This window comes from Loxodonta africana, chromosome 4 (genome assembly GCF_030014295.1).
Source record: "Loxodonta africana isolate mLoxAfr1 chromosome 4, mLoxAfr1.hap2, whole genome shotgun sequence".
In the NCBI taxonomy this organism is placed as follows: Eukaryota; Metazoa; Chordata; class Mammalia; order Proboscidea; family Elephantidae; genus Loxodonta; species Loxodonta africana.
This window is the reverse complement of record NC_087345.1, coordinates 107,478,529-107,501,949: the sequence shown is the minus strand read 5'-3', so window position 1 is coordinate 107,501,949 and position 23,421 is coordinate 107,478,529. Positions and strand designations below refer to the sequence as shown.

Sequence of the window (23,421 nt, the reverse complement as noted above, 5' to 3'; positions counted from 1 at the left end):
GCAGGAAAAAAGAGCTAGAAGCAAGGTAGTAATTACTTTAAATAAACCAGTGGTGAAAATTTCCAGGTATTTTGACTGAGACCTGTAAGGGGGCGGAGATTTAAAATTATAAATAAAAGACTAAAAGGAAAAGAAACTGCAATGTATACAGTACTGTGTTTCCCTTAATTCACAGACATCATTTTTTTTTCCTTTGATGTGTCTGCTATTACTACAATTTTCTCACATTTGGACCTAAATAAATCAATAATTCTGACACATTCCAGAAACATATGTAAACAAACATCTTCACCCAGTAATCTAGGAAAAGGGCAAGGTTTTCACTCCATTCAGGTCATTAAAAATATGACATTAACAGTACAAACTTGAACACAAGGATACACAAATATTACTGCATATACATGCAATCCCAAGAGATCCTGAATACCACAATACCTAGCTTAGCACAGTGTTTATTACAAAATTCAAGCCTTTAAGATCACAAAGTAATGAGGGGAAAACAGGTGTTACCATCACATATTATAAAGATAAGTTACTATGTTTGCCTTTTCCTTTACCAGTAGAATCATGACAAGATTCTGTAACCATATAGGTTCAGATCAGCGGGAGGGACAAACATACTTTCAAGCACCTTCCGATTATTTACTGATTTAGGTCAAAAGGCAAAATTCTACTTTTCCTTATTCTCTTTACTGATTATTCTCTACTTGGGTTCTCAAAATTCGGGTGGCTAAGTACCCGTTTCATTTTGTGTACTCAGTCTCTTATTTCAGTCTTCTATTCCATTTCTTTGTCAATGCCTGGCTCCTTTTCACTTTTCTTTTCTGAGTCTCCTTAAAAAGGAAACAGTAGATGTTGTATCAGGTTAAAGTTTATATTCAGGTCAGAAAATAGGCAAGTGGCTCCAACTTGTCCAAGGCTTAACGGTTAAGAATGAATTAAATTCCAGAACTGCTGATTTCCAAGGCAAAGCTTTTTCTTTCCAACTTACCATATTTTCCAGTAATATCCTCCTTTGCTTCCTTTCTTATACACCATTTTTTTTTTTATTATTTGCTTGTTAATAAAACACTTGCATTACCCCAAATCAAGAATCCCCCTAAAAGCAAAGAACTCTGTTTTCAATTCTAACCATATTCAGACAGTTTCTGAGTGGCATCGTCTACCATCAAGAATGATAGGGCTTATTTTTATTTATTTTATAACTTTTTACACTTGATAGTAAGTGCAAAGATGGTAAAAGTTTACTTTTTAAAACTCCCGTTAGAAAGGATTAATTTATATTTAAACAGAGTCATTTAAAGTGTGGCTATTGTGCACATTACTAAGGAAAAAAAGGCTATTAAAATCTCTAGCCTTTTCATTATGCTACATAACAGAATTAAAAGTGGAATACTCACAGAATGTCAACCCACATTTCAAATGGATTAATTTGGTTTTTAAAAAGAGTAATCGATAGATTGTTTAGTAGCTAAGCACTGTTGCTCTATTGGAGTTAAAGAACATTCCACTCCTCATTCTTTCCTTTGAGCAACTATTCAAGAGAAGAACACGCTTACTTGTTATTGGTTGGTCCTGTTGCCAAGACATCGGACTGTAACTTTGGAAAGAACCCTCGCTCATATTTGCCTTGACCAATTTTCATATCAAGCAGATGTGGGTGGATTGCTGTGTGATCCATTTTCATCAGTCGCTGCTCAATTGATTGGGCTAAAATTAAATTTATAACAAATTATTAGAGACATTTCATCAGCTAAGCCTTAAAAAATAATGCTTCCTCCGCTCATGCACCTACTGGGAACTCAATCTTTCTGAAATAAAAAATCAGCATAATGTAAACATAAAATGGTTAATTTTATAATGAATGATTAATTTTCATATTATTTTCTACCTTCGTTGAAAAACCTATAATTTAGTATTGAAACAGTTTCCCATAAAAAAAAAAATATGGTTCTAGAATCCTTGAAGGAGCAGGAGAACAGTGGGATGCAGACCTCAAATTCTTGTAAAAAGACCAGACTTAATGGTCTGACTGAGACTAGAAGGACCCCAGAGGTCATGGTCCCCAGATCTTCTGTTAGCCTACTCCCAAAGCCAACTCTCAGACAGGATTGGGCTGGACTATAAGATAGAAAATGGTACTGGAGAGGAGTGAGCCTCTTGGACCAAGTAGACACATGAGACTATGTGAGCAGCTCCTGTCTGGAGGGGAGAAGTGAAGGCAGAGGGGGTCAGAGGCTGGCTGTATGGACACGGAAATACATGGTGGAGAGAAGGAGTATGCTGTCTCATTGGTGGAAAGCAACCAGGAGTACATAGCAAAGTGTATATAAGTTTTTGTATGAGAGGCTGACTTGATTTGTAAACTTTCACTTAAAGCACAATAAAAAAAAAAAAAAAAAGGTTCTAAGTACAACATTAAAGAAAATGATGGCAAACCAAAATACTTTCAATGAGCTGAATGACAATGTAAAGGGAAAGAAGAAACAAGCACAGTAGACTTATTATTTCTTTGTGCAAAGACCCATTAAATATTCACGCTTCCCCATTTATAAAAATAAAAAACTGTGTGAAGTGTATTATTTCACTATTAGCAACAGTCACATTCTCATTAGTAGGAGTCACTTAGGAGTGTCTATTAGATCAAGAGGGGTACTTCAGAGGAAGATAAAATAAGCAGACAATGCCCAGAGAATAAGAAGCTGGCCTTTTAAAGAATAAAACAGGTTACAGCTAAAAGATAGGAATTGCTCAACATTTCTATTTTAAAACCACTTAAAATTAGGAATGTTGGAGGATGTCTCAAAGGCCCATGAAACAGTTAACTATTTCTCTGATAAAAAAGAAAAAAAAAAAAAACTTATCTTGAATGTTTTTATCAGCTGACTTTTCAATAGGAAATAAATATTTCAGAAGATTAGGTCTTCAGTCCTTTGCCTAGAGATTACTAAAAGGGAGAACAAGCAGTAACGATGGTTGTGTGATAAACAAAACACACTGTGGGAAATGCTAATCTTGAAAATTCAGAGAAGTTAAAATGTATTTCTATAAATATATCAAAAGGAGCATTGGCGGTTCAGTGGTAGAATTCTTGTATTCCATGTGGGAGACCTGGGTTCAACTGCCAACCACTGTGCCTCACACAGACACCACACTTCTGTCAGTAGAGGTTTGCATGTTGTCATGATGCTGAACTCTCACAGGGTCACTGTGAGTAGGAATGTGACTTGACGGCATACAACAATAACAACAACGTGATGCTGAACAGGTTTCAGTGAAGCTTCCAGGCTAAGATGGACTAGGAAGAAAGGCCTGGTGATCTACTTCTGAAAATCAGCCAACAAAAACCCTATGGAGTACAATGGTCCAATCCGCAACTTATCATGGGGATGGTACAGGACTGAGCAGTGTTTCACTTCACTGTGCACGGGGCTGCCCCAAGTCAGGGGCTAACTCGACAGCAGCTAACAATAATAACAACATAAATATTTCATTGAATCAGTTTATTTTGTCCTTTTTCAATACCAATAGATTCATTCTGGTAACTACCCATACTTACTTCCAAAAACCTTCCCCCGCCCCCCCCAGGAATGGTGTATCTGTCCACAACATTCTTCCCTCTTATCTTTTTACTCATTAATGCTTCATCTAACCTACCTGTCTGTGTTTTTCCAAAGTTAGTTGTCTGTGTTTAATGCAAGTATTTTCCCTAATTTCTCTTTATAACCCATACGAATTAATCTGAAAACTTCTTCAATTCCATTATATTTTAATGTGTAACCTTTCTTGAAGCATAGTCCATATGTTCACTGCTGGCCAAAAGGATGCCATGTTTTAATGTGAAATGATGGCAGATTTTAAAATTTTCAACAGATGCCCCCGGCTCTCTATAATCCTATCTATACTCTCTATGTTACCTAATATTTTAAAGACATAATTAACAGATGGTTTAGGCAAAATAATGTCTGGATTCATGATACAGAATTCTCTGAAGTCCCTGCTAATTTTATGTTCCATGAAATACTACAAAATTTCCTGTCAATGAGTGCCTCTGTCTTCACCACTCAAAAAAAGAAAAGAGCTGTGGTTTTTCTGTTGGATTAAAAATGACAAAAATTCATCTGATATTGAGTTTTTCCCCTTAGGTTGGAAAGCTTTTTAAAAACAACAAGGAAAAAAAAAAACATGATTCACAATGAATTACTCTAGGGTTTACGTTTAAAACCGCCACAGGAAGCTTAATGTAGCATTACTTTTCAGTTATACTACCAGCGAATAATGGACATTCAGAAATTATTAAATACTTGCTTTGAGAAGTGAGGGACCTACTGCTAGATTGTAAGGGTTTGTGTCAATATTTATTTGCTGTGATTTGTAAGAAAAAAGGAACTCTGAATTACTATCGACTTGTCTTTCTGGATAGAATTCGTAAGGTTCTGGTACCACAGTATCAACAGCAGATAGCCGCTGCCTAAGAGTTCACCTGCAAACCAAATGCTTTTTGGTCACAGGCAAAATGAAAGAAAACAAAGCAACAACAACAAAAACACACACACACACACACACAATAAAAATCCAATGTCAACACCAAATCCCAATTTTTTTGAAGTTAATTTTGGTCATTAATGAGAGTCACAGCCAGTTACCTCTTTTTACTTTAAAAAAAAAAAAAAAGTCTTTGATAAATTAAGTTCCCGGGTAGCGCGATCTCATTTTCATATGTGAAACCTACGTGGTATACTGTCAAAACAGTATTACATAATTTCTGTGATGACAGTGGGAGTACCAAACTCTGAGAGGCTGAAAGAAAATCCATTTTAACTGGAAAGGTTTTCTGGAGGCACATACATAAAGAAATCAGTGTTTAGCTCCATTTTAAATTCTGTCAGGGAAGGAGAAGTGAAATTTGCTCAAGAAGGCATTATACTACTTACACGGCTATTAAAGCACTGGAAGTCATACTATTCTTTGAACAGTCACAGCCACTTTCATTCATTCAACTCCCTAAAACTTACAGAAACACAGGTAACTGCCACTTCTTGACGGGGCTCCAAGGACAGACCCTTATACGTGGGAATACAGGAACAAGACAAAGCTTTAGAGTTATCAGAGATTTCCAAGGCTACATACAAGACCTCATTTACATATTTCTTTCCTTAAATATGCTTAAACTACAGCCTCATCACTCCTGTGGCTTTGATCTATTTAAGTAAAGTGGGAAATTCAAGCCAGCAACACAGTTGGAACAAAGACGCTCCACATTTGTTGCCTGCCTTTTCTCCAGAGGAAGAACTGCTCTCAGGAAGCTCCTACATTTGAAGAGAAAGAAAATAAAAGAAGGGATCAGGTGATAGATATCAGTGTACTCAGCAACGAAAAGGTTAAGAGCTAGGAATAAATTTGTAAAATTCTGTGGATTGATACATTTTACACGTTTCCTTATTGAACGAGAAGCTAACATGGTGTTAAGGCTTCAGGAGCTGGAATCAGACCGCAGGTTCAAATCATGACCCTACTAATCACTAGCTATCCAACTGTAGACAAGTTACGTAAACTCTCAGGGATAGTAATAAAACAAAACAAAAGTTAAGTGTACCTATACCCAATTGTTGTTAAGATCTAATGTTAAAATACGTGTAAAACACTTGACATAGTGTCTGGCACTCAGTAAATGCTGAATTTTTTTTCATTTATTGTGGTTTAGGTCAAAATTTACAGCTCAAGTTAATTTCTCATAAAAAATGTATACACATATTGTTATGTGAACCTAGCTGCAATCCTTATAATGTGACAGCACACTCCCCCTTTCCACCCGGGGCTTCCTGTGTCCATTCAACCAGCTCTTGTAACTTTGTGCCTTCTCATCTCGCCTCCAGACAGGAGCTGCTCGTTTAGAGTAAATGTTGAATATTAATATGATTACTTATTTAAGGGTCTATATTACAACTGTCAGAAATTCTGCTGGCATAGTGGTTAAGAGCTACGGCTGCTAACCAAAAGGTCAGCAGTTCAAATCCACCAGGCGCTCCCTGGAACTCTATGGGGCAGTTCTACCCGGTCCTGTAGGGTCACTACGAGTCACAAGTGACTCGATGGCAACGAGTTTGGTCTTTTTGGTTTATTACAACTGTCAGACAAGACTTGTAAAGACTCATATAATTGTCTGACAGGGAAAAACTGGTGTCAGGATTGCAGAACCTTTAATTTGAAAAGAAGAACCCAGGGGTTTAAGAAGCTATCATAATTAATGGCACCACTAATACAAATATATTATTTGTGTCTGCTACTATCAGTTATATAAATTAAGCAGCATCTCAGACCTACTATTTAAAATTAATACTTACCTTTTCTTGGATAAAGAGAAAAGAGTTGAGATGTAACAAGGCAACATGATAGAAATTACCATTTTTTTTCATTAAGGTGATAAAGAGAATAAGACAACTTTCTAGTTATACTCCATTCAACTTATTATTTTTTCCTCTTCAAACTAATGGAGATCATATCCTGGGTGGTGCAAACGGTTAATGCACCCAGCTGGTACCTGAAATGCTGGATTCGAGTCCACCCAGAGGTACCTTGAAAGAAAGGCCTGGAGACCTACTTACTTCCCCCCAAACCAGCCATTGAAAACCCTATGGAGTACAGTTCCACCCTGATATACATGGCTTTGCCATGAGTTGGAGTCGATTCTATGGCAACTGATTTTTTTAAATTAAGAAGAGGAAAGCCAAGTAGGAATGGGATGGACATTAACTACAGACACAGAAGGAAACAAAACTATAGAAAGCACCCCCTGACAGGATTACCCATGAAGTCTAAAATTAAAAACTGATTTTGCAGTATATAAGGACGACAGTGTGTACAAAGAAATGATCATGAATTTTAATTTAAAAAGGCATGCAAATGTACCTGCTTCTTTTAAAGTGCTGCATTTTTGATATATAGATGTCCGCATGGTGGGCGCCCTTACATTATACAGTCTTATCTTCTCAATACGAGAGTCAAAGACCCGAAGCAAAGGATCTTTCTCTTCCCACTGAGACATAATTTTATTATCAATAAAGGTGGCAAACATCTGTGTTTCAATGAAGCGTGAAAGAAATGGTAGATAAGGCTCAGGCTGGTCAGATAGAAAGGAAGCCTGTAATGAGATAATTAGGAAATTATTAGTGCAAAGAGACCATCTCAATACTATATGATCTGAAAATTATCTATTGCTAAGGCTATTTTCTTTCATCTTTTAATCTTATAACACAAAACTGACCCCTGACATTGAAAAATCCACTTTTTCTTTCTCATGAATTCATAGCATTTAGGTTGCTTACATCTTCAGTACTGATTGTACTTTTCAAAATGGATCTACATTCTGATTCTCATGACTATTATGTGAAAAGAGGGCATCATTAATGAAAGATGATAGGTAAGTTGCTATATGATCGTCAATCATCCAGTGTAATTTCTTCTGCTCTCTATTCCAGCCTATGCAACGTACCTCCAAACCACAGGCAGTAAGACAATTAACTGATACGATGATATATACCAGCAATAACCTGGAGCAAAGAAGCACTGCATTTGTGCTCATGGGCAAAATCTTTTTTTTTTCCAGTTGAATGTTTTTCTAAGCCCCAACTCTGTTAGAAATTGATGGATAAATGTTAATTCAAGATCAAACTCTTCCGAGACCTGTGCTGACACTGTAGTGCGCGTCTTAACAACTAAATGGAGCACTGCCTGAGAAACCACAAGAAGCCTAGAGAAAACATGTACAAACAAGCTGCACTTCTAGTTACCAGCTTGTCCACTGCATGGAATGGTTCAGCAAATTGCAATAAAAAGTGTTCATTTCTTTCCATTGTTATAGGAATTCTAATCTCAGTTTGGTCCTAGCTGAAATTTGGAAGTGAATTACTATTTCAGTTGCTGGGTTGGTTTTGCTTTCCATTCTTTTGAGCAGATCCAGTGTGGCAGTGGCCGAAAGGGAAAAGATGGAAAGACAAATTCTGATATAAGGTTATTCTCCTTAATATTCATCAGCTTCTTCTTAGCATATTTATTTTCCATTTTGAAGATCAGGAGGTCTTTTTAACTTCCTTACAGAAAACCCACTTACTCACTTTAATTGTCTCTATAGTTTAGATGTATTTACACAAATCCAAAGACTCACAGTAGTCTCAAGAAATGAGTTCATCTCTTTAAAAACCATTTTATAGATAAATATAAATTTTACTTTTTATGGAAAAAATAGCTCTCTCCCCCTTTTTACATGGTGGAATGCCTGGCTTTTTGTATCCAGACCCCTATGGGCAGTATCTTTAAAGGTCAGCAAAGATTTGGCTTGCAAGACTAATATATGATAGTCCTACAAATGTTCCTAGTAAAAAAATAAGATGATCACAATTCTTCTGGAATCCAACATGAAACTTTCATTTCTCTACGGGTTATATAAAAAGAATTCCATTTATAGTTTGCAGCTACACAAAGATTAAGAAGGAAGAAAGTACCAGCTCCTAATTTAGATAAGAATTTGAATTGCCTAAGGATAAATCAGGAGTGTACACACATTAGTTCCACGCTGGATAGAAAAAAATATGGAAAAACGGTTAAGTTTAATGAGAAAAAAACCTAAGAGCGGGACTACATTTTGAGAAATGAAGGCTTTTTAATTTATTAAAGAAATTTTCTCAAACTTAAAATTCACCAGAACTTAAATGTTCAAGGTAGCATATATCTTGTCAGAGAAAATATCTGATAAATTCAGAAAATCTTTTATGCTATCCACCTTTATACAAATTTTTAGTTAATCCTTATTTGTCATATGTTACAAGATTGCAAGATTGTAGCTCAAGCTCTGAGAGTTAGTTTTAGCCCCCAAGGAGGTCTTCCATGACCCAAAGATACTGCTTAGTGAAAAGTCATATATTCGTTTTAACAGCAATATCATGCCTCAGCAATCAGAGAGGCAGGGGAATGAACTGTACCCTGGTGACCTGAAAGAGTTAATGAACATCCATAAGTGCTTCTGTCTGAAAAACAAATCTGGGGGCATGTCAAGGAAGCCTGGCAGAATAAGGCCTGTCAGCTTCTGAAAAAAAGAACATTCTATAGTAAACCTTGGAAAGAAGCTTGATTTTTAGCAGAACAATTGAATTTGGCACCATTTTCTGTCTTCCCTTACCTAAAACTTTGGATCACAGCCTTAGATTAAGAATCATAAAACCTAATTTACTCACTCTTACTCTCTTTTGATCCTAGAACAAGTTCAAAATTTGGCTTCTGAAACTAAACTGTTGGTTACCTTTACATGGACAAGTTGTGACTTCATTATAGGATAAAGACAAGATATATAAGAAGGATTTATCAGAAAAGGAATAGACCTCATTTAACAAGCTTAATCAAAATGTAAGAGTAAATAAAATTCTTGCAAGTTCAGATAGTGCTAACAGATTTGAAAAACCTGTGAAATTTAGGAGTTTCTATAATTCAAACATCACTGAAATATAGAAAAGTAAAAAATGAGGTTATAGGCAATTTAATACACAAGACAGTGACCAGCTTAACGAGCCAGTCGATTTGCTTCCTTGTGAAATTATTTTATCAAGTATAAAACACTGATAAAGAAAAGTTCTTAATGGGAAGGGAGAGAGGAGAAATCTGCTTTAAAAAAGTTAACAAAGTCAGTAATACAGCTGGCTAAGATCTAAATAAGAAGGAAAACTATAGTTCTTTTTACTTTGTCAAAGTTCTGCATCTGTTCCCGATTGGTCAGCCAGGACTCCATGTCCTGGGCAGTCTGAATCACAAAAGCTTCGTAATCCGCAAACATCTGTGTAAAGCGGTTGGCAAAGACCTCTCGGAGCTGTACGTTTAGCTTGTAGTCCATCAGTTCTGCCTCTTCACACTGCAGTTTTAAATCTTTTTCTTTTTCACTCAGAGAGGCAGAGAGGTCCATTTTTTCCACAGTCACACCAGTTCTCTTAGCTAGAGCCTGGAGGCGGGCTATGGTTTCGTTACCCTTAAGTAACTCATACATGCTGATGTTATTAGTGGAGACGTTGCCATTCTTTTTGTCATTGACCAAGTCTTTCAGAACCAGATTCTTCAGTTTGGTGGCACTCTCACTGCAGTGCAGGCTGCCCTCAGGAGGAATCCCAAATTGGAGAAGAACTTCAGAGAGTTCCTGGATGAAATCCACCTTATTGGGAAACTGTGGAAATTCTTCAGGCAATTCAATAAAATGGTTGTCAATATCCACAAAACACAAATTAGCCTAAAACAGAAAAAAAATACAAAGGTTTTAAAATAAAGGAATTTTATGTTCTAAAATTCTTACCAACTATTATAAACAAAAGCACAGATTACACTGCTTTTTACGTTAACCATCTCAAGGTTCAGAGAATTTTATTTTTATAAAATAAATTTCTTAAATCCCTATGTGAGTATTTTTATACCATTTAATTATTGTATAGTGAAGCCTTTGAGAGCTGAACTCAATGGGACTGCCTTGTTTTTCTGGGTCTCAAAAGTTTTCTGGCTTTGATAGGGTGCAAGCTTATCACCTTTCTATTGCTTGTTTTAGTGGAAAATATCCTTCTTGGTCAGGTTCCCACCTTATATAGGTTCCAGCTTTCACAGGTTTTACTGTATATGAATAATCTTCTCTGCATCTCAGCAATTTAATATAATCTAGACACAATTCTCTAATACTTGGCATCCATTAAACCAAAAAAATCAAACTCATTGCTGATGAGTCAATTCTGACTCCTAGCGACCCTATAGGAGAGAGTAGAACTGCCCCATAGTGTTTCCCAGGCTGTAATCTTTATGGAAGTAGACTGCCTTATCTTTCTCCTGTGGAGTGGCTGATGGGTTCGAACTGGTGATCTTTGGGTTAGTAGCCGAGCACACAAAACCCATTAAAAAAAAAAAAAATAGTGCCATTAAAAAAAAAAAATTATTAGGCACTGCTAAATGGGTAAAGGTGCACAGACTCGAAGTACCTTACAAATACAAGGCACTGAGTAAAACACTTACTGAATGAGCTTGAAGTTTCTATCCCATTGTTCTAACACCATCTGTAACTTAGAACTGGCAATAACTGCTAAAGTTTAGCAGCTGTAGTATTCCAAAATGTGATGAAACTGGCAAGATCAGTGCAATTCACCAAACCAAAAAACCAAACCCACTGCCATCGAGTCGATTCCAACTCATAGCACCCTATAGTGACCCTACAGGACAGAGTAGAACTGCCCCAAATGGTTTCTAAGCAACGCCTGGTAGATTTGAACTGGTGACCTTTTGGTTAGCAGCTGTAGATCTTAACCACTACACCACCAGGGTTTCCATCCAATTCACAGATAATCCATTATTTTCATTTTATCTAAAATCAGCCTCAACTCCTGGACAGTAAAACCATTTCAGACGCCTTTAGACAAACTGCAGGAGGCAAAGAGAGGCGGTAGAACCAAGTGCTTAGATAACTACAAATGACTTAACACTTGAATAATTAAAGAGTTGACTTAAAAGGTATTTTTGAATTGAGAAAAAGGTGACACAAATCAGAGGAAATTTTTTTGTTTGTTTGTTCACTTACACTCTAGTTTGAATCACAAGCAAGGCCGAAAAAAAGATTTTTAAGTATTTTTCAAGTTGTATATGGAAAATTCAAGGCGCCAAGCACCTGCCTAAAATTATCATCATCCCTCAGGTACTCGACTGTAGTAGACTTCAAGACAGTCTTTTACCTCTACTGTCCACACCCTCTCTATCAGAACAAGGTTGTCAGTCAAAGGGAAGACTGGGCTCTTAGATTTGGGAGGATCAAAGGTTCAGTCCATCACATAAAACTGATCATAATTACATTAATGGCTGAACATGGGATGCAGGATGGAAGTCAATAACCAGAATTGGAAGCTCCACCCCGTGTTTTCCCATCTCTACCCATCTCCCCACTCCAGGTCAGCAAGAAGAGAATTCGGATTATCCTTCCTATCCTGAACGACAAGGTCAGGTGAAATGGAGGAGCACATGGTTGGGCCTTCGTTTCCCTTTTGATTCCTGCTCTTCAAGTTAAATGCTGATGAGCAAGAAGTACAGAGAAGCCCAAATTAAGCTACACAAAAATTTCTCACTATTTTCCCCTATTCCAAAACAGATAATCGATGATTGTTAGAGCCTGAAACGACCTTTGAATTCAACCCCTTAATTCTGCAGATGAAGAAATCAAGGCCTAAGAAGTTAGGTGACTTCCTGATGCCTGTTCCAGATATGTATTCCTCAAACAGCCTGGTTGCTTAAGAAATTTTTTTTTCTTTCACTTTTCCTCATCTCCAATGTTAGCAATTTTCTCTAAATAAAGTAAGACATGAAACAGTCATATCTTGCTGAAGACAGTAGTGCTGCCTACAGCTTTCTGTAAATCCCATCTTTATAAATGTGTCTACAGTCTCAGGAAAAGCAGTATACATTAAAGGGAGAAAGTAGGTCACCACAATTCAAATGGAAGCTGGATGAGTAAGTATCTTTAAAAACCGAAGAAAAAAAATTCACTCACTTGCTAATCTAAATGTTAACCAACAACCCCAACACTACTTACATTTTGTACTCTCCTTCATTAATACCTTTCTACTATTCTTTTCTAGCTCTCTCTTCCTCTCATGAAAAGAGAAAATGATACATCTTCTGAAATTTTAAAGTCTGTTGTGATCATGTAATCACTGCTGAGCTGAAAGTGTATCTCAAGAAGGCTGTCCCAGTCTTCAAGTTCCCAAAAGAGCCTCTCACACCCCTCAGTGTCTGCTTAGAATGGCTCAAGCTGGGGGCTTTGATTATCACAAAATAGAAACAGAAAATATGAACTTGTATTATAAAAATTCATTAAAGAAAATTAAAATTCCCTTTCTCTGAAACAAACAAAAACTCCACACAGTAAGGCACTCTGATAAATTGCTTTCTTACTTTATCCCTACCCTAAAGGCATTCTGATTTCCTCTGTGTGTTCTAAGTTTATTCATTCCTATAATTTTTTTTAAACCTGTTTATTGATATTTGTAAATGATTCTTTTTGGAAGGCAGAGATCACCTCTTATTTACCATGATATTTCCCACTGTATCTGACACAAGTACTTTTGTCAACTCTTTGGTGAATGAATGAATAAGGCTTAACGAGGTGGTCATTTGCGGGGGCCTCAAAGATGTAGAGGAGAGAAAGTAGTAACCCAGAAGGTAGACTGGGGTAGTTCTTGTTCTCCATGCTTAGTAGGGGACCTAGCTTCTCGGCGACTGAAGTTAAGAGGGCATGAGGATAAGACAAACAAGAAAATTTTAAATATTCCCTCAGAATCTCAGGGTAAGATATGACAGGAAGAAAGCAGCAAAAGCAGTTCTGTCTCATTTTTTCTCTTGATTCTTTGTGCACAACTTATGTAAAAATGAGCAAGAATGGTAGAAAGTGAGGTATCACTTCATGCAATTAATCCTCAGTGCTGTGTTCTTCCGCCCTTCACTCTCCCAACCCCGCCACCTCGAAAACAATACAGCAAATGACCACCTGTGCCTATCATTTTGGAATCATTGGGAGAGTGAGTGGGTGGCTAATTATAAGTCTACAGTTACATGCACAGCTAAAATCATACCTTCCTAAAATAACCACTTCATAAACTTGTCATTTTTACAACTACTTTAAGAAGCTCTGCCCCTATTTTTAGTCATTATTTTATTTTAGGGTTTTCAGAAAAAGGGGGAGGAAAGTATTACTAGTGAGTGCATATAAGATCCCTTTTTAAATTGCTATTTTTATACCCACTTCCTCCCCAAAATTACATGAAGCCAGTTACTTCAACTCATTGTAAATGATACCAGAACTTGGTGGTACACTATTAGACTTTTCTTCTAAAACAACGATGCCCTGATTTATAGTTTCTACATAGAAGCATTACTATTTTCACAGCTGACTGAGGTGTCCCATATTATTCTACACTATGAGTAGATGGGTATATCTATTTATTAAGTAGTGTTGACTTTCTAAATGAAAAATCAGAAAAATCACAGACATCACTGCAAGAACGTTTGGAATTTTGTTTACATTTTGTATCTTTAGAGTTAGGGGATATACACAGACACAGACACAGAAACAGAAAGTTCCCCTATTACAAGTAAATCAAGGCAATTATTTAAAAAATTCTCAACAATTACTACTCAGGCAAAAATGGAAAGGCAACATTTATGAACTGAAATAAACTGTCTTACAGAATTTGGCTAATACATTCAGCAAGAAACTAAAATATGTCATTGTTTAAGTCTTTAAAACAAAATGCATTTTGTTAGTCTATTTTTTTCTTTGAAAATTTAAAGGATTTACCTTCTTTGAACTAACAAGGTATTCAGATTAATTTCATGAAAGAGAAAACAAGAAAGTTCAGGGAGTAGAAAAAAGAGGTAAAATAGGGAGGAAAGAGCAGAGCATATAAATCAGCCCAAAAAGTGCAAGGCAGTTTTCACGTGTATTTTATATGAACTAAATCAAGCTATTTTCCCCTGAACAAAAATGTTAATTCTGATAAGGACACACTTATAAAAGTAAGCAATGGATGATTACAGGAATCATTCCTGGGTATAATATTCACAGGGCTATGGCTGAGTGTATAATTTTCAATTCACTTGTTAAAATGAGAATCTCTATGGGAAGTAAGTATAAAAGTGAAGCACAGCATGAGAGATTTCATTAAGAAAGGTGCTAATTAAATAGCTAATAATATAATGTAATTAACCATTTTATCTTTTGTAGTAGGCCATGGCATCTTCATCAGTACTTCATTTCAAAGCCTTTATACTACAATTCCGAGTACTATTAACAACAGCTAAAAATTACATTCAAAATGCTTTCAAAAATTTGTTTATTTTCTTCTTAAACAGCATCTGAAAATACATCACTATGCAGAAATCAGAGTAACCTTAAGGTGGCCCAGAGCCAGGGTTAGAATTTTTATCTCAACCCGTAAGCCAAGCTGACATTTAGAACAGGCTGGTAACTGGCCTAGTATTTGGTATTTCCATCATCCCTGGCTTGCTGAAAGGTGTTACTTTACATTTGACAGTGGTCAAGAATCAAATTCATCTTACTTAATACAATGATCTTACAAGATGTTAAAATCTGGCCTATATGATTTAAAAACAAAATTTGTAACATGAATGGGGAAAAGAAATATTATTAGAATAATAAAGCAATGCGATAGTGCTACTAGTGCTCCATCTACACAATTTTTTGTCTGAAAATTTGCAATTGTCCTGTCTTGAACCATGCGAGTTAATGACTGTGTTAGTAATCGCCAGGAGGTGGGTGGGATCTGCATCCTATGGCTCAGACTCTACCCCAGATGTACTTGGGAGATTCAGAATAGTCGAAGACACACAATTTGGACTAAAGCACTGCTATCTAACAAAAACAGCCTTGACCTAAATTGACAAACAGCAAATGCTTCATCATTTATTGTAAGTTTTACCTCTTGAGGAAGTTCTAGTTTAGAACGGTCAGTTCCTTCTTTTGACTGAAGGCCCATCAGATAAGGGACAGGAGCATCAAGAAAATGTAGCAGAGAAGCAGGGAGGATGGGCACATAAACATGCTGCCACTGAAATGGGAACAAAAGCGTGGTGATGCCTTCCGCCACAGTCATCAAGCGTTGATAATCTGCACAGAACAAGGAAAAATGGAGGGGAAGAGTCCAAGTAAAAACATAATCACTGTATTAAGTCTGAAAATAACAATTTCCAGGAAAAAAAAAAAAAAGACTTTCTGTATTAATACTCTAACCTAACCCATTGCCGTCAAGTCGATTCATAGCCATTCTACAGGACAGGGTAGAACTGCCCCATAGGGTTTCCAAGGCTATAAATCTTATGGAAGCAGACTGCTAACATCTTTCCCTGTCAGAGTGGCTGGTGGGTTCGAAACACCAATCTTTTGGTTAGCAGCCATGTGCTGTAACCCCTGCACCACCAGGGCTCCTTCCTGTATTAATGAACATTTCTTCATGATCATGAAGAAAACAGGTCAGTTCTATCCCACCATTATTAAAGAGTCACAGTTTCACTTCAATGCTAAGTGACAGCGGGCGTCGGCAGGTGAGAAACATCATCACACTTTCTGCTTCTTAAAATCACTGGTATGTGAACACACATCCGGTTACATGGCGGGGCAATCAAGAACTAACTCAAAATGTGCAAAATGCATTGTATTACTATTGATTTCCTTTTGCATAAATGTATACCTATAAAAAAAAAAAAAAACCTATATAATCCCCTAATTCAGAGGCTCTTTTTTTCTTGAAGATATGATCATGGCTATCTTCTATACTTACATTGATTATATTCACTTTAGTCTTCCTTTTGTGGTTACAAGAAATCAAACAGATATATGCATTCATAGTCACATTATTAACTACATTTAATCCCCAACTACAGAGACTTTTTTTTCTTTTTTTTAACAGAAGTATAACACATCTAGGAACAAAGTGAAAGCCATGCCAGAAAATTAAAGGCTGGGCTTTTTTGTTGTGTTTTTATATAACCACATTTATTGAAACTAAAAACTGCTACAAAATACTGAAGTGGTCTCTAAAATCACCCTGGCACGGATGCTTTATACATACACATGCACACAATCCCTAGGCAGACTTTTTATTTAGAAAGGTAAGATGATACATACACTATAAACTACAAAATACCTATGGCAGCACCTTGTAATCCAATATATTACTATTTATGCAGCAAAACATATGAGTAGGCCTACTAAGGCAGAGAATCAAAGAATATAATAAATAATGTCACTTTGGTTCAGGTCAGGCTTTTCAGATAAAGAAGTTACAAAAAGCATGTTTGGTTTTCCAAATTTTTTGTATTTGAGAATTGAAGATAAGAGATTGTGGGCTTGTAATAATCCTCTCACAGGCTTAACTGTACACAAAGTTTGTAAAATCTGGGGCAGTAAGACTCTGGGGATGTCTTAATAAGACGGTTAAGGAAAATGATCAGATGCTACTTAGTTCACATCAACTCAACACTTGGCCAAGCATAAACATGATGTTTTCCATTTAAAAAAATTTTTTGTCACTTCATAATTTATAAATGACTACCTCTAACAGTCTATAATGGGATTTTGATCATGAATCATCAGCTGTTTGTAACACAAGTATACTTAAAATTTTCTTATCGATTCATTATGAAGACTCAAATTTTAGTTGAAAACTCGATCATGGGAATACTTCTGAAAAGCAAGCACCAGGTGGCCTGAGAGGTAGGGGTCAGTCCTTTGAGCACGAAGAGCTGACCCAATTACCTGGTGTGGAAACACACACACAGGATCAGCTGAGGCCCACAGGAAGAAGCTGGGCTGAGACAGCTGGTACTCTGTGGAGCTGGGGGGTGGAGTGACAAAAGGAGATCAGACAATCAGCTACCTACCACTATGCCAGTAATCAGGCAAATGCTTGAACCACAGGAGATGGGGTCTTTTATCACAGGGGTCGCGATGAGGATGGAGAGCTGACCTGAAACCCCCGAAGCCTGTCAGATGGACCCCAGATTTAGAAGCTGTGCTCTGGTCAGAACTAACAGCAGCTCTGTACCAACACAGGATTCCATTATGGTACTTGCCCCATGGTGCTGTCTCTCTACCACCACGAGATCCCTAAGGGCAGAGGGGTATTCATTTTACTTCATTTTGCCTCACAAAGCACAGAGCCTGGCTTATAACTAATGAATGAGCCTGATCAAAATTTACAACGGAAAGTAATATCTTGATGATGCCAAACATTATTCCTCTCTCCTCTCATGTGCAAATAAGAGTACTAACAAAACACCCAAACATATCAGAAGTAGAAAGGCATACAGATAACTATAAAAAGGCCAAATCCAGGAAATGTCCTTAGTTTCTATTCTGTGGCCATCTATTTCAGTCACAAATTAGGGTTTTTTTTTTTTTTCTGTGTGTGTAACTTTAGTACTTAACACAGTACCTCTAAAAAACCCAGCGCCATCGAGTCGCTTCCGACTTATAGCGACCCTACAGGACAGAGTAGAACTGCCCCATAGAGTTTCCAAGGAGCACCTGGCAGATTCGAACACAGTACCTAGTCTATAATAAAAACCAAAAACCAAACCCATGCCATCGAGTCATTTCCAACTTACAGTTACTGTAAAGCACAGAGTAGAACTGCCCCATAGGGTTTCCAAGGAGCAGACGGCAGATTTGAACTGCCAACCTTTTGCTTGCAGCTAAGCTCTTAACCACTGTGCCACCAGGGCTGTAACATATAATTGTTGTTGTTAGGTGCCACCAAGTCAGTTTCGACTCATAGCAACCCTATGCACAACAGAATGAAACATTGGCTGGTCCTGAGCCATCCCTACAATCGTTGTTATGCTTGAGCTCATTGTTGCAGCCGCTATGTCAATCCACCTCCTTGAGGGTCTTCCTCTTTTCCGCTGACCCTGTACTCTGCCAAGCATGATGTCCTTCTCCAGGGACTAATCCCTCCTCACAACATGTCCAAACTATGTAAGGCACAGTCTCGCCATCCTTGCTTCTAAGGAGCATTCTGGCTGTACTTCTTCTAACACAGATTTGTTCATTCTTTTGGCAGTCTATGGTATATTCAATATTCTTCATCAACACCACAATTCAAAGGCATCAACTCTTCTTCGGTCTTCCTTTTTCACTGTCCAGCTTTCACATGGATATGATGCAATTGAAAATACCATGGCTTGGGTCAGGCGTACCTTAGTCTTCAAGTTAACATCTTTCCTCTCAACACTTTAAAGAGGTCCTTTGCAGCAGATTTACCCAATACAATGTGTCTTTTGATTTCTTGACTGCTGCTTCCATGGCTGTTGATTGTGGATCCAAGTAAAATGAAATCCTTGACAACTTCAATCTTTTCTCCGTTTATCATGATGTTGCTCATTGGTCCAGTTGTGAGGATTTTTGTTTTCTTTATGTTGAGGTGCAATCCATACTGAAGGCTGTGGTCTTTGATTTTCGTTAGTAAGTGCTTCAAGTCCTCTTCACTTTTCAGCAAACAAGGTTGTGTCATCTGCATAACGCAGGTTGTTAATGAGTCTTCCTCCAATCCTGATGCCCCGTTCTTCCTCATATAGTCCAGCTTCTCGGATTATTTGCTCAGCATACAGATTGAATAAATATGGTGAAAGAATACATCCCTGACGCACACCTTTCCTAACTTTAAACCAATCAGTGTCTGTCAGTTTGTCATACTGTGGGGGCTTGAGCATTGCCGTGATGCTGGAAGCTATGCCACCGGTATTCAGATACCAGCAGGGTCATCCATGAAGGACAGGTTTCAGCTGAGCTTCCAGACTAAGACAGACTAGGAAGAAGGACCCGGCAGTCTACTTCTAAAAAAGAATTAGCCAGTGAAAACCTTATGAATAGCAGAGGAACACTGCCTGATATAGTGCTGAAAGATGAGCCCCCCAGGTTGGAAGGCACTCAAAAGATGACTGGGGAAGAGCTGCCTCCTCAAAGTAGAGTTGACCTTAACGATGTGGATGGAGCAAAGCTTTTGGGACCTTCATTCACTGGTGTGGCACGACTCAAAATGGGAAGAAACAGCTGCTAACATCCATTAATAATTGGAACCTGGAATGCATGAAGTATGAATCTAGGAAAACTGGAAATCATCAAAAATGAAATGGAACACATAAACATCGATATCCTAGGCATTAGTGAGCTGAAATGGACTGGTATTGGCCATTTTGAATCAGACAATCATATAGTGTACTATGCTGGGAATGACAACTCAAAGAGGAATGGTGTTGCATTCATTGTCAAAAACAACATTTCAAGATCTATCCTGAAGTACGACGCTATCAGAGATAGGATAATAATATCCATATGCCGACAAGGAAGACCAGTTAATATGACTATTATTCAAATTTATGCACCAACCACTAAGGCCAAAGATGAACAAATTGAAGATTTTTATCAGCTTCTGCAGTCTGAAATTGATCAAACATACAATCCAGATTTATTTATAATTACTGGCAATTGGAATGCAAAAGTTGGAAACAAAGAAGAAGGATTAGTAGTTGGAAAATATGGCCTTGGTGATAAAAACAATGCCAGAGATTGAATGATAGAATTTTGCAAGACCAACGACTTCTTCATTGCAAATACCTTCTTTCACCAACATGAACGTGGACCTTGTCAGATGGAACACACAAAAATCAAACTGATTGCATCTGTGGAAAGAGACAATGGAAAAGCTCAATATCAACAGAATAAGGCCAGGGGCCGACTGTGTAACAGGCCATCAATTTCTCATATGCAAGTTCAAGCTGAAACTGAAGAAAATCAAAGCAAGTCCATGAAAGCCAAAATATGACCTTCAATACATCCCACCTGAATTTAGAGACCATCTGAAGAATAGATTTGACGCATTGAACACTAGTGACCAAAGACCGGACGAGTCTGTGGAATGGTATCAAGGACATCATACATCAAGAAAGCAAGAGGTCACTGAAAAGACAAGAAAGAAAGAAAAGACCAAGATGGATGTCACAGGAGACTGAAACTTGCTCCTCAACGTTGAGCAGCTAAAGCAAAAGAAGAATTGATGAAGTAAAAGAACTGAAGATTTCAAAGGGCATCTCAAGAAGACAAAGTATTATAAAGACATGAGCAAACAGCTGGAGATGGAAAACCAAAAGAGAAGAACACGCTCAGTTTCTCAAGCTGAAAGAACTGAAGAAAAAATTCAAGCCTCGAGTTGCAATAGTGAAGGATTCCATGGGGAAAATATTAAATGATTCAGGTAGCATCAAAACAAGGTGGGGGGAATACACGGAGTCATTATACCAAAAAGAATTAGTCGATATTCAACCATTTCAAGAGGTGGCATATGAGCAGGAACCGACGGTACTAAAGGAAGAAGTCCAAGCTGCTCTGTAAGGCATTGGTGAAAACCAAGGTAACATATAATAGGTGCTCAAAAATATTTTTAATAAATAAAAGAATGAGGAGGGGGAAGAATATTAAATAACCTGCTTAGATTTTTGTCCACATGAAAATAATCACTTATTTTTTCAATAGGAGGAAATCGTAACTATTCAGACAAGAAAATTTTCGCTGAAAAACCACATTTCTTGGGATATTTATTCAGTTAACTACGTGCCTGCTGAGGCACATGATAAGGAAAATCTGAATAGGCAGTTACTAAGCCATGGTTATTGCTCATCACACAGAGAAGTGTTACCAAATGACTCATTCCAGCTATGCATAAGTACACTTTTTAGAAATCAGAACTACTGTTTAGAAAGAGAAATCACATTTTAACATCTTACCCCTTGTCTTAGTTATCCAGTGCTGCTATAACAGAAATACCACAAATGGATGGCTTTAACAAGGAAAAATTTATTCTCTCACGGTCTAGAAGGTTAGAAGTCCAAATTCAGGGTTCCAGCTCCAGGGAAGGCTTTTTTTTCTCTGTTGGCTCTAGGGGAAGGTCCTTGTCATCAACCTTTCCCTGGCCGAGGAGCTTCTCAGCACAGGGACCCCGGGTCCAAAGGACATGTTCCACTCCTGGTGCTTCTTGGCAGTGTAAGATCCCTCTCCTCTCTGCTGGCTTCTCTCTTTTATATCTCAAAAGAGATTAACTGAAAATACAACCTAATCCTATAGATTGAGTCTTGCCTCATTAACATAACTACTTCTAATCCTACCTCATTAACGTCATAGAGATTACGATTTACAATACATAGTCTGATCACATCAGATCTAAAATGGTAAAACCACCACACAATACTGGGAATCATGGCCTACCCAAGTTGGCACACATTTTTGGGGGACACAATTCAATCCATAATATTAAAAATATAATATTAAAATGTAAAGATTTTAATGGTGAAATATAATGTAGGTTTCCCAAAGCCCTTCAGAGTGGGGAAAGACTCACAGGAAGCTTCCGAAGCTTTCTGGAAAGATAAGAGAATGAAAGTGCAGAAAACTGTATCTCACATGTTACTACTAAAATTTGAGGGAAAAAGAGCCCATTAAAAATTAAGAGGATAAAAACATAACCTCATCTCCACATCAATATTTTATGACTTGACTGTATTAAAAATGTATAGCATGCCCAGGGCTTTGAGCCTTTGCTGAGAATTTCCATTTCTAACAAGTTCCCAGGCAATGTTAATGCTGCTAGTTAGGAACCAATTCTGTGAACCACTAGTACAGCTGTGGTTCTCAAAATTTATTATACATAAGAATCACCTAGGGATCTTATTAAAAATGTAGATTTTGATTCAGTATATCTGGGAGTGGAAATGTAAATTCTCAGCAGGGGTCTGAACAAATCAGTTCGAAACCCTGAGTATGTCCTATGTGGGTGGGCTGGTACAAAAATAATTTTACTTTTCTTGTCTATATTTACTAATTTTTTAAGTTGCTATTAGCTTTACTGTTGGTTTTTACCAGGTTTTATTGTTACAAAAAGTTACATAAATAAACTATTATTACAAGGGTTTTTTTGGGTACTGTTTAAGATTAGTTTTCTAGGACAATCCTTTATTTAAAAAAAGTAAATGTTTCTGACTCAGCTTGAAAAAAAAAAAAAAAACGGTTACCCATCAAGTGGATTCTGACTCATGGCAACCCTATAGGACAGAGTAGAATTGCCCCACAGGGTTTCCAAGGAGTAGCTGGTGGTTTTGAACTGCTGACCTTCTGGTTAGCAGCCAAGCTCTTAACTACTATACCACCAGGACTCAGCTAACTTCTTAAAAGAAAAAAAAAAAACTACAATCTAGGTTTTTAAAAAGGGCTATGTTTCTTACATTAAAGGGGAGAAGAGAACTTAACAGTCCTTAAATAATTTAAACCCGTAAAAGAAGAATATTTCCCTACTTTAAATAATTTAAAGTAGGGAAATATTCTTCTTTTAACTCCTTACCTACCTCTGACTTCTGAATATCTCACCTAGGAATTTTTTTTTTTTTAAAGGAAGATTCACTTAATTAAAAAATACTTATTAATCACTTATCCTCTCAGTCCCCTTCAGTCAAAAAATACCAAGAACATACCTGTAGTTGAACAAGTTGGGTTTGTTAATACTTAGAGAAAGAAACAATGCACGCTTTGGGAAATTGTGGGGTGTCTTAATAAGAGGCTTTAGAAAAAACCTACTATAAGATTTGGGCTTTGGTTGGGTAATTTTGGGGCAGGTCTAAGGAAGTGGGAGCTTGTTTTAGATAGGGTGCTTTCAGAAAGCAGAGCAATTCTATGACTAGGTATCTCAATAAATCTGGTCTATTTTTTTTATACAGAAGGCAGGCTAAAGTGAGGATAAAGTTGTAATTGGTAAAGAAGTAGCAATATACTCACTGAGAGAGGGGGACATTTGGTATTTT

The 23,421-nt window shown here is 37.2% G+C and overlaps 1 protein-coding gene across 5 annotated transcripts in view; it reads right to left on the bottom strand.

Annotated features, from left to right (window-relative positions):
* The window catches only part of DENND5B (DENN domain containing 5B), a 210,928-nt gene that overhangs the window by 76,074 nt on the left and 111,433 nt on the right, over window positions 1-23,421 (bottom strand). For all 5 annotated transcript variants that reach the window (XM_064284429.1, XM_064284427.1, XM_064284428.1 and 2 more), the window contains 4 exons: window positions 15,498-15,685; window positions 9,731-10,267; window positions 6,910-7,141; window positions 1,560-1,710 (listed from right to left, as the gene is read on the bottom strand). In XM_064284429.1, coding sequence (XP_064140499.1) covers window positions 1,560-1,710; window positions 6,910-7,141; window positions 9,731-10,267; window positions 15,498-15,685 — 1,108 coding nt within the window. The remainder of the gene's footprint in view (window positions 1-1,559; window positions 1,711-6,909; window positions 7,142-9,730; window positions 10,268-15,497; window positions 15,686-23,421) is intronic.